Here is a 12,772-nt window from a genome sequence, read left to right on the forward strand (position 1 = left end):
AATTGCTATCTGTTTAAATAATCAGTAACTTAATTTAATTTAGCACCTACAAATCTCAGGTTAATTATTATCAGGTTAGTTATGAAAGGAGAGGACATGAACAGAGACAAGATTATGAGCACAAAATTAAACATGATCAACTAAAGTGGTAGAATAAGGTAATGGATATATCCGTAAATTCTCTAGTGCAGGCAAAAAAAAGGATGGATGCTGCTCTAGGTTCATGATTGAATTTTAGCCTTATTTTGTTTTAAATTTGTCCCACTTGTCTCTGATTTTACTCTTTAACATGTTTCTTGCTATTGCAACTTTGATTGCCTTTCATATGACAAGAATTTGCTTTTTGTATTTCAGTTTTATGGCTCACGAGGAAGGAAAAATTTAACTCAGAAAATGCCAAATGCCACTTGACACCAACACCTGAAATGTTCTTCTGTTTGGAAAGCCAAACACACTGATCTTTGCAATATAGAAGAACTACGCACCAAGCAGAAAGCCTCCCACTATTAAGGTGATAATCAGATAAAAGGTCCCAGGAGAACTGAAATAGGGGTATCAAATACAAGAAAAGGAAATGTGAGGAAACCGTGCCGTTGCAAAAACTCATACAAGATCTAATAAATGCAAGAGTTGTAGAAGTCAAAACCACAGTGAAGAGATGCAGCAAGTGCAAGAATCTCTTGAGCCAGTCACCAGTTTCACCTCAAACCATGTTAGATAGATAGATAGATTCTTTATTGTCATTACACAAGTGCAACATTGCACAAGTGCAACGAAATTGGATGCCATCCCTTAAAAACAAAAGCAAAACAACAACAACCAAACAAACCACATTCCAGCCACACCCACACCCACACCCATCAAACTCCCAGATCACACTATCGAGTTACAGCATTTAAGAAGGCCACAGCTCTTGGGTAGAAACTATTTTTCAGTCTGTTTGTCCTTGACTTGATGTTTCTGTATCTCCTGCCAGAAGGCAGTAGTACAAACAGACTGTATCCCGGGTGAGATACATCCTGCAGGATATTGTTTGCTTTCCTAAGACAACGGGAACCGTACAGTTCTTCCAAAGATGGGAGGGGATGACCAATAATCCTTTGGGCTGTGGTTATGACCTTCTGGAGCACCTTCCTCTTCCTAGCTGTACAACTGGAGAACCAGGCACAAATACAGTATGTAAGAACGCTCTCTATGAAACCTCGGTAGAAGGACACCAGCAGTCTCTCACTCAGATTGTTCTTCTTTAAAAGTCTGAGGAAATAAATTCTCTGCTGGGCCTTCTTCACCAGAGCAGTGGTATTTGCGCTCCAAGTCATGCCCTGATCGATAGTCACTCCCAAAAACCTGAATTCCGCCACCCTCTCCACCCGTTCCCTGTTGATATACAAGGGCTGAATGTCCGCCTTTTTTTTCCTGTAATCCACCACCAATTCCTTGGTCTTAGCCGTATTAAGAGCCAGATTGTTCTCTCCACACCAAGCACAAAGCCGCTCCACCTCGTCCCGATAGGCGGACTCATCCCCTCCTGAAATGAGCCCCACCACCGTAGTGTCATCAGCAAACTTGATGATTTTGTTGCTGGAATAAATGGCTGTACAATCATACGTATAGAGAGTATAGAGCAGGGGACTCAACACACAACCCTGTGGTGAGCCGGTGTTAAGGCTAAGGGCTGTGGACATATGTGACCCTACTCTAACCCTCTGAGAACGTTCTGACAAATGTTATGTTCTACACAATGTTATGTGTAGTTTGAATTTGATCTTTATTATAATAGAGTTTTAACAGTATTCAAAGTAGGATTATATATAGATGTTATTTCTGTTTACTTGTAAGCCACTCTGGCAGTTTTTCTGGCTGAAGAGTGGGCTATAAATGCTTTGAATAAATACATAAAATGCCCACCAAGTGTGCTCTGTGTGTGTGTATATAAGGAGAAAAGAGCTGCACCCGAGTGGGAGGGATAGTGCAAATTCAGGTTCCCTTTAAAGCTAGCTCCCACACCACTTTCTTTTCCTTAGCCTGTGATTTTCCCATTGGTTCCTTCACTTGCATACATCTGCTGCTCTTAGCTGTTTCCTATTCAAATAGAACCCACCTTCAATTTGTTAGCAAAGTAACTACTGCATTGTCCAAGCCTGAGATAGTACTTCCAGACAATAGCCATCTCATTTGAATGCCCAGCTTCAATTCTTTATCCTTTACTTTGTGGCTTGTTAATGCAAGTCACAGACCCCTTTCCTTCCTATGCATCACCTGTTTGATACCTAAATGGGTAGGAAGTGAGGGTCAGGTGTAGTGTAATGACCATGAATATGAAAAGGCAGGGTCTCCCTCAAGTAGCATTTAGCAAAGGTGCTAAATAGACAGGGGGGAGACACTATTTGCCAGATGAAAGGTTGCAGATTTCCTACATATTTATTGTCTTATCTTAGAATCATAGAATTGGAAAAGACCACAAGGGCCATCGAGTCCAACCCCCTGCCAAGCAGGAAACACCATCAGAGCACTCCTGACATATGGTTGTCAAGCCTCTGCTTAAAGACCTCCAAAGAAGGAGACTCCACCACACTCCTTGGCAGCAAATTCCACTGTCGAACAGCTCTTACTGTCAGGAAGTTCTTCCTAATGTTTAGGTGGAATCTTCTTTCTTGTAGTTTGGATCCATTGCTCCGTGTCCGCTTTTCTGGAGCAGCAGAAAACAACCTTTCACCCTCCTCTATGTGACATCCTTTTATATATTTGAACATGGCTATCATATCACCCCTTAACCTCCTCTTCTCCAGGCTAAACATGCCCAGCTCCCTCAGCCGTTCCTCATAAGGCATCGTTTCCAGGCCTTTGACCATTTTGGTTGCCCTCCTCTTACTTCCTCACATCTTGTCAATGGGCTCTTCATTGGCCTGCGCTATTGAATAGCTCAAGAGGAAGAGGCAAGACTTGCAGAGGTTTAATAATTTCTACAATTAATGGGTGGTATTAAATTAAGTAACTGTGCAAGCCCAAGTTCCACCTGGGCAACAGGACTTTCCCTCCCCCTCCCTAACCAAAATATACTTCAAAGTATTAGGGAAAGCCACAGAACATATTTAATTGGTGCACGGGGGGAGGAGAAGGGGAAAATGTTCTGTGAATACAACCCAATGACATTATGTTAAAACTTGTTTTGCCCAACTGTCTACCCTAACACTACACTTTGGTGACCATGTATCTTCTTTCTATAGCTAAGGAAAATGGAGCCTTATGAGCAAGTTGCTTATAGAATTTTCCAGTATTTTGGCTAGTATATTATCCAAGTCAGAAGTGACTTTGTTACAGACCAATTACTCCAAGAAATCCTAATAAGCTAGCAAGGTAGTAAGCATTCCTCCAATTACTGCAAAATGGAAACTAAACAGTTCCCTGAAGTACAGTACACAGGGAAGTAGTTAAATAGCATGTGCAAGCAGGCCGAGCTAAAGAGAACTTTCTACTACAGCCAGTATCTTCTGAAGACACACATTTAAGCAATTCAGCTCTCAGTTCTATTTCACATTTGTTCTACAAAGATAGTCTGTGAACCGTTATGTCCAAGGCATAGAGTGAGTAAGTCCTGCTAAGAGTAATCAAGACTGGTGAGGATATATAACCCTGCAGTCCTTGTAGTTTCCTTACTGAGTACACCAGTCTAAGTATGCTGTAAAGAGATCACCAGAAACTATCACTTTAACTTGGATATACCACTAGTACCTGAACTGTCATTCTATATAGAAACAATAGGCTTTTCTCATGTAGGTGGTGATAATTTTCACTGGCACCAGACAAGTTTTAGCTGAAGCTTCCCCCACACCACCCACCCCAAGATCATAAAATGCCTTCCGTAAGTGCTCCTGCAACCTTATAATAAAATATTCCTGCCACTGCTGACCAAATACAGAGACTTGGCGTATCAAGTTTAGTCATTTATGGAGATGGTATATAGTATATAGTCTACAAATATAACCAGGATTATTGAAATTTTTTCCAGTTCATATGACAAACTACTTGAGAGTTTTCAGGTGTATGAAGAAGGGAACTGTGGGTGCCACCAATCAAAAAGGCGCACACTGTGCACAGGGTCCATTACAACTTGCACTCCATGGTCAAATCTGTGTTTCTTGCCACTCCAAACTGGAGAATCGTGGAACACCATTTTCACTCTGTGATGCCTCATGTCGGTGCTCACATTTATCGTGAACTGCAAATAAGATAAATCAGAAACATCAAGATCTGGACCTGTCAAATATGAATGCTATTTACTATAGGATTTGAATGTGCAAATTTTAAGAATAAGCTTTATCATTTGAGGAAATACTTCTTCACAATATAATACTTTTTCTAGCAAAACTGGTAGAAAGATTGCACAGGACATAGTTTTGAAGCTATGGTTGAAAAGTACAGAAGTTCTAACACTTACCAAAGTAACTGTCATGCCCATGACTATAGGAATATATATGAAATCAAGAGTAGTGATCTGCAGCAGACAGCAGTCTTGGTCAGGGTTCATGTGGACATCTTTGTACCGGATGGGTGGTTGAAGATGTTTCGAACACTTATTCTTGAAAGACTTATTCTTGAAAGAAATATGCCCATTAGTTTGCTAGAAATTGATTCCATATCTATAAACTTTCATAACTGCAGATTATTCCTGAAATATTTGATTGCTGCTTTTTATGTCTGTTTTTAATTGTGGTTTAATATTATAAGTTTATTATTTCACTATATTGTGGGATATAAATAACATCCATGAAATTGCAAAGTTGTTTAGCTTTCATACCTGCCTTTGGAATTTGAAGCTGAATTCCCACAGTGAAGGCTGTCGACCAACTTTTTTAGACCAGAAAAGCAGACACTGATGCAGAAAAGAGAAAGGTTTCTTTTTAAAACAACAACAACAACAACAACACTATAGCTTTAAAGCAGTTTGTACAAACATAGTCAAATTAATACACTTTGCATTGCCCATGAATCAAATTGTTATTTTTTTACAGTGCTATGAGGCAGCATAACACTTGCTAAAAGCTTAAAACATGCTTCTGCCCCAAACATTACATGTGAAATCTGTGTCAAACATGACACAAACCAGTCAGGCAATATAGCTATTTGCACATAGCACTCACATTGAAACACCTGAAAGTAAAGAAACCAAGAGCAGAAAAGTGACAATAAGATGAACTAGTGGTTTATTATTAGTTGAAGCTTCAGGGCACATAGTTATGCATTCAGGTTAGGGGCATATATTCTGTAGAGAAGTTTATAATCACATGGGGCAATTTACACCTACACTTACAGTTATCAAGGTGCAGTTGGTGCAGAATGATTGCTGACAGGGTTAAAGACTTGTCAGCATCTTAACGCTCAGAGATCTACAGATTGCAGATTTGCTAGCGGGCCAGGTTCAAGGTGTTATTATTGGTATATAAAGCCCTTAGCAACTTTGGACCAGTTTACCTACAAGATCACCTAACCCTACATGCATCCACTTGACTGCTTTGATTGGCAGAATTGATCCTTCTGCAGGTGTGACATATTACCTGTTCTGCATTTGTTAGAACTTGATTGTTCAATGTGGCAGAGCCTGCACTTTGGAATTCCCTGCCAATTGAGATCAAGCATATACCTTCACTGTACTCTTCTGGTGCCTGCTAAAAACATTCCTGTTTATACAATGGTACCTTGGTTGTCGAAAGTAATCTATTCCGGAAGACTGTTTGACAACCAAGGCGTGAAGAGCAGCCTGCAAAGTCAATGGAGAAATTTGAAGAAAACAACGCAGTGGAAGCCGTTAGACTTACGAGGCATGTTTGAAAATGGAAGCAATTACTTCCGGGTTTTCGGTGTTCAAAAACCGAAATGTTTGGTTTCCGAGACCCTCGAAAACTGGGGTACCACTGTACAAGCCTATCCAGATGCTTAGAAAATTGAGGTAATTTTAATATGTTATGTATTTTAACTTGTGTATGTTTTCAAGTTGAGTAGTATTTTTCTTGACTTTACTGTTTTATCTTTTGTAAACCGCTGAGCTTTTATTATTATTAAACAATCCCCTCCAAAAGAGAGAGAAAAAGACCCAAGTCCAAAGGCAACAATTGCTGATTCATTCTTCTTATAGACAATAAGAGGGAGACACTCTTCTATTCAAGGGTGATTCTTCCTTTTAGACCTAGGTATTGTATAGATAATAGGGACGCGGGTGGCGCTGTGGGTAAAACCTCAGCGCCTAGGACTTGCCAATCGTCAGGTCGGCGGTTCGAATCCCCGCGGCGGGGTGCGCTCCCGTTGCTCGGTCCCAGCGCCTGCCAACCTAGCAGTTCGAAAGCACCCCCGGGTGCAAGTAGATAAATAGGGACCGCTTACTAGCGGGAAGGTAAATGGCGTTTCCGTGTGCTGCGCTGGCTCGCCAGATGCAGCTTGTTACGCTGGCCACGTGACCCGGAAGTGTCTGCGGACAGCGCTGGCTCCCGGCCTATAGAGTGAGATGAGCGCACAACCCTAGAGTCTGTCAAGACTGGCCCGTACGGGCAGGGGTACCTTTACCTTTACCTATTGTATAGATAAGAGTCTACACTAGTAACAGTCTATCTATTGTAAGCAACAAACCTTCATTCTTTATAAAGGAGACATGCACAAGCCAAATTTTAGTTAAGTTCAGAAGCATGCAGCAAGGAGCTTTCATGCAAATATGCCTCTCCTCATAGCTTGTCAGAAGCATGCTCCCCTATTAATTATCCCACTCCTCTGAGCAGCCTTGGGTATGAGTTACAAGGAGGAAAGTAGTTTAACACATGAATACCTCCTAAAGGGCTGAGGACGTCATCCACATGTCAGCTGCCCTACCCTTCAGATGTGTACCATGTGGCCTGCTGCTCCAAACAGTGGGGATGTCGTTAAGGGCAAACTTCTGCTGACACCACAACGGCTCCAGTGTCCCACAGAAGCTACACTGGGAAAGAGAAAGGGAAATTAAATACAAGATCTGGATTCAGTAACCAAAGGGTCCAAGTTCCTCTGCCTTGCATGCTCAATGCGGTCATCTCCCGTAAGAGAGACTCTAAATGAGGAATACCCAAATCAAAGTGTAGAGGCTCTGTGGCTGCACAGTGCGCAAACACACTGCTATATACACAAATGCGTAACTTGCATTTCAATAATGCAAAGGTGCAATGAAGTAAGATTGATGGCAAATGCCTACGCTTACAGAATTTAAGCAAAACCATAACTGTTACTGCAACACAGATTTTTGACATTTAATTTCCTTTTATAAAGTTAATTTACAAATACACGGGATGTAGATTGTTAGTATGACTGCACTATTAGCTGTGGACACCAAAGCCGTTGTGATGTGAACATGAAGAATCAAAGATGTCAATCCTTCCTTTCCATTAGATTGGGAACTGGCTAGCTCACAACCTCCTAGGAAAGAAAAAATTGACAAGGGAGTACAAGCTGCTTTGAAACAGATATTAGTTGTGCATACAACTGCCAATGGACAAGGAAAATGTTAATCTTATATTTTAAGAGTAGACATCTTAATTTCTGCTTTGGCAGGTCAAAGATCAGGCACTCATAGAATAAGATGCCCTTAGAAATCCAGAGCCAAGGCTTTAATAAACAGTAAGTAAATATGCACAAATGTGCTGTTGGCAAAAACAAATCCTGTCCAAAATGTAAGTTGAGAAGTAGGCTCAAACACATGCATTTCATTGCTTCAACAGAAATACAACACCACGCCACTTGGATAAGAGCACATTTCTTCAAACTTACTTTTGAATTTTTGAGAGTGCTTGGTGTAGTTTCTGGGATAGCTGGATTCCTGGCTACCTGAGAAACAAAAGGTCTGTACATGTGGTACAAAGACCGAATTACACACGCACGAAGGCAATACAACTTTTCCACTGACTCTGGCTGTAAACGGACCGGAAGGCATGCATTTCTGTTGTAGTGCCTAAAATGCAAACAAAAATTCATGTAAGACAAATACTAAATTTCATGCAAAGACTACTTAAACCAGTGTTTCTCAGACAGAGTTTGCTCCCCCTTTTGAGATGTATTCTGTTTTTGGCCACACCCTCTCCAAATCCAGTACCAACTATCTGTTCCACATAATGTCAAGCATAGATTCCTTTGAAGTTATGTTCATGTAGCCTGGTTGTGTGTCAAAGAGATCTATGGATTGGAGCACTAAGCCAACACTGGAATTAGAATGAGAACTCCACAAGGCATCTTAACATCTCCTAATAAAAAAAGTGGAAGAGCAATGACCCTCACTAAAACTAATGTGAAGAGCGCATGCAGCCCACTCATATATCTTAGTTGGTGAGGGAAGGGAGGTTCCATCTGCCTCAGCATCCCTGCCCTTTTAGGTAAACCCAGAAAAATACTAAAAATGGCAGGTATCTGACAAAGTCAGACTAAGATTTGACCCACTGAAATCAATGGACTAAAGTTAGTAAAGTTCACCATTTTATTTTGTCTGCTCCAAGTATGAAAGTCATATATCACCCTATAACACCCCCCCATCACATTTATTTTAAATGTTCGTCACCATGGATTTTTCTCCTGCACTATTCGTCAACATATGGATAATCAAAGTCCAGGCTTATAGTGGAGAACCAGATAGTTCAGCATTCTAAAAATGCTGATCATACCTACGTGAAAAATCTTGTTAGTAAGACTAATATAGAAAAAAATTGAGAAGGAATACTAGCTGAATGTACCAGGTCATTATGCCTTTCCCCATTCTCATTCATCCATTTATCATGTACCATATACTTCTGATAACCAGATTGTTGGAAAATGCCCTGGGGGTGCCCCTGCAACCCCGAACTCCAAGCGTCCTCTGGTATGCGCAGCTCTGGAAAAGGCATTTCTCTTCTTCTCCAGTATACTACAGCGACATATATCAAATTATATATGCATGCTAATCTTCTAGTTTAACACAGCAATAAGTGTGAGACACTGTAGAGCTAATCTACGTATTTATTTACACCCCACGTACAAAGGATTCAGGCGTCCTCTCTCTCCAGTTCCGAGAGAACAGGCAGAAGTAAAAGCAAAAGAACAGTACAATAGCTAATACAGCAGAAGACATAAGACTGTCTAAGCGTTGCTCACCCATATTTTAATACCCTCCCTCACACAGTTAAATACAAGTGCAGTCACATTAACAGCAATTAGTATATTTACAGTTACAGTTACTTTAGCAGAAGCTGAAAAAAACGAGTACTACACAAAACACTGAGCTGGTCAGCATAGTGATATAGCCAATGATGCCTCTTTGCTGTGATGCAGACACTGGTGTGCTTTCCTTGTCCATCGTTTATAAAGCCAATGCAAAGCTTTGTGTCAAAATCCAGTGAGCCATATAATATCTCCCTACTGCTGCACAAGAAAAGAATTCCATTAATTTGACCTCCATGCAGTGTGCCAGTTATATGTAATGCACATGGGAGGACTGCAGACCACATCCTGCACCAAAACTAGCCTACAGTTCCATTCTCCATTCTTCCTGTATGATGAATTACTACTGACAAAAAAAAAAAACAGTTATAAATTGTCATACCTTCTATAAAGTCTGGTCCAAAAGGCAGCAGTACAAGTGACAATCCAGGCTTTTCTACAGATAAGAGAAAAATTCACAGTATCTTCTGGACGTATGTAGGAAGCCAGCACCAACCAAATATCAATGGGATAGTCTTTGCCTATCACCTCATCAGAATCATCTGAAGGAAAGGGGGGGGGGAATCGTTACTGACACTCATCCTATCAAGTCTTCAAGGCTAGCAAGACATGGACATTGCTTTGCTAGAACTAGGCTCCAAAATGAAATTTACAACACCTTGCATCATGGTGTAAAGTTGGCCCTCTCCATTGCCCCTTTTCTTGGTTGATTATTAATGGCTACTTTATTCTGGCAGGCTTTTGTCATATGTGGTTAATAAATGTTTTTAGGCTTGATTTTAACTGTTGATCCAACCTCCTTGGTTGACTGTTTAATATCTCCACACACGCCTCAAGGCAATGTACAGTGTCAAGTATGTTACAATCAAGAACCTGGCAGTTAGTCTTTGCTCCCCAGCAAGTGTTAGGAAATTATCAGCATAGTTAGCTGCAATATAAAGAGTTGCCCATTCAAACAACTTCATCTTCTAAGATCGTATTTCAGGTAGCCAATTAACTGACTCAAGTTCAACCAGTAAGTTTCATGGCTGGAACATGTCTACAATGGCTTTTGGCTAAGGTTTTTACCAGCTACAGAGGTAGTAAAAAGGAAGCTTGCATGCCAAATAAGGATAGAAACTTGAGAAACTATATAGCTCTCTCTCACACAAAGTAATTAATTTGACAATTGGGAATGACTGATTAAATCAACTCAGCTCTTACCTTTATGCCTCTTGCTTTTCTTTTTTCCAGACAATATTGTATCATTGGTGATATCCTTAGAATCCATTTCATCACAACTATCACAAGATTCTGCCACTGATAACACTTCATCAGTAGGCACATAAGAGGCTTCCAAACCACAAAGTGATTTTGCTAAAACCGCAAAGAACATATTAAGATACAAGAGCTGGCAAATATATGTTGAATGTTATCCTAGTAATCCAACTGTTAGAGGAAAAATAAATAGCCAACTGGTAGTTTCAAAAACAACATGGAGCCTATTTTACCAAGCGTGATTTGCTATCTGCACTGGTGGTGAAATTTCCAATTGCTGGAAGTAGTGTGGTAGCACAAAATGTTCAGCTTCAAAGTAAATTAGTTTACGGTCCAGATTCCCTAAGGAATGGAAGTTACCGGTTTGGCTCTGATTAAAACTTTATAAGAGCATGGAAGCTATGATGGGAATTAGGCAAGCCAAGACAGGGAGTCCAGAGGCAGCGGGTCTGAAGGAAGGGTGAACAGCAAGCAACAGACTAAGTAAGAGAAATCTGAACATATGGTATGAGAGAACGGGGCTTGAGAAAAAGTTCAGAGGTGACAGGGAAACTGATACAAGAATCAAAGAAAAGTTTGCTTAGTATACAGAGGACTTTTAGGTAGGCTAGCTCATAACACATTCTGGTTACAGAAAGCAAGCAAGAGAGTAGTGGTCTGAAAAGCAGGAAACTTGAGTCAATGGATGATTGAAAAATGGAGTTGGGGAGGAAGAAATAAGAAGAGCCAAAAAGAAAATGGGACTGGTGCAATGCTATATGTTTGTCCTACACCTAGAGGAGAAGCTGTGTACACACATACATGTTTTTATTTGTACTCCGCCTTCCCATAGTTAAAACCATGCTCAAGGCAGATTACAACAAGAAAATACACAATTGCAAACATAATTAAGGTAGTCATAAACAATAACTGAACAGCAGAAAGTACACAACCAAATCAAGCATTTTCCAGATAAATCATAAAATGTAAAATGGGGAAGGGAGATTTGGAGCATTGTGGACTCGGGTCATGAGAGGGGATAGCACTACTCAATCTAAACTGCACATAGAAATTCTGTCATTTGCATCTTCAGCTGTTTGTGCATTTAGAGCAGTAATGGGGCCAAAAAGCAGATATGATAAAAGCAAGTAGCTGAAATTTATTTATTGATTTATACTAACCATCTCTTTATTTGACTACAGGGCTCTAATAGTTTGTTAGCCTATAACAGTGTTTTCTACAGTTCTGATAGCGAGCATACCATTTCTTCAGAATGAAAAGATTACAGGGATGTGCTCATTCTTCTGTTCTAAAGGCCTACATATACATGGATCAAGGACACATGGAGCCTCCTACACTGATAAGTCTACAGTGATGAAAACAATATAGTTGCTTAGTGTCTTGTCCTGGTGGTCAATGTGGTGGTCCCAGGTGCCACGATTAGACCATACATTGGGACCTAATTCAATCCTGCAGTGTTTACGATACTTTTTTTTTGGGGGGGGGGAGGGTAGAGGAAGGCAAGAGGGCACCCGAAAGCGTTGGACACCAAAATACAGACTGCTAATTTTTTAATGCCAACATGCTCTAAGACAAGTGACCTCTGTAACGACTCTCCAGGTCGGGGGGGAAAACTCTCCGCGGGCCATTCAAGCCCGAACTCACCTTCCTGCTGCAGCGCGTTGGCCACAGCCTTTTTCACGCGGCCGGATTTCACCACGGAGGGGTCCGAATTCGCATAATCGGCTACGGTCACTACGGGCAAAAAACGAGAGTTTAAGGATCCGGAACAATAATGGCCGACTCCACCTCCCCCCCCCCCTCCGCCCCGGTCACTAGCACTGGGTCTCAGCGACTCACCGCGCTCCAAGCAGACGTCGCCGGCCCGAGCCTTGAGACGTTTCCGGGCTCCGCGTTTACGCATGGCAAAGTGGACGCGGTTACTGGCCGGTCTCGGGGCGCCATTTCCTCGGCGACAGCCAGGCCGTGGAGCCTCGCTCGTCGGCTCCAGGCAGCTCCTCAGCCATCCCCGCTGCGGCCGGCCCCGTAAACCGACGTTACCGGCAACTCTCGCGACATCCAGAAGCGCCCCGGCGCGCGAGACGGACGCAATCGGCCGACGACGCCGACCCGCCACGTCATCAGCCTGCGAAAGTCGCGGCAGTGTGGCTTCTCCTCGCTGCACTTGCCTCGTTTCTCATCGACGGGAAAGTGGTTGTGCGCCGCCGCCGATGCGTTTTCATGCGATATCTCTTCTTGAAAACAACACCACGGGTCCTTCCTCTTTTTAAGGCTTTCCCACGATCCTGCGCCCCAAGTGCGCCCCTTTCAAAGA

The 12,772-nt window shown here is 41.8% G+C and overlaps 1 protein-coding gene across 1 annotated transcript; it reads right to left on the reverse strand.

Annotated features, from left to right (window-relative positions):
* Window positions 1–3,931: 3,931 nt before the first annotated feature.
* Window positions 3,932–12,518, reverse strand: TMEM183A (transmembrane protein 183A). The gene is given in 9 exon segments (XM_081867035.1): window positions 3,932–4,219; window positions 4,439–4,594; window positions 4,799–4,873; window positions 7,786–7,966; window positions 9,584–9,743; window positions 10,405–10,557; window positions 12,103–12,192; window positions 12,298–12,364; window positions 12,367–12,518. Coding segments are annotated over 9 exon segments (1,101 nt in total). The 5' UTR covers window positions 12,403–12,518; the 3' UTR covers window positions 3,932–4,036.
* Between the last annotated feature and the right edge of the window lie 254 nt (window positions 12,519–12,772).

Source organism: Podarcis erhardii, assembly GCF_964252035.2.
Source record: "Podarcis erhardii genome assembly, chromosome: 6".
In the NCBI taxonomy this organism is placed as follows: Eukaryota; Metazoa; Chordata; class Lepidosauria; order Squamata; family Lacertidae; genus Podarcis; species Podarcis erhardii.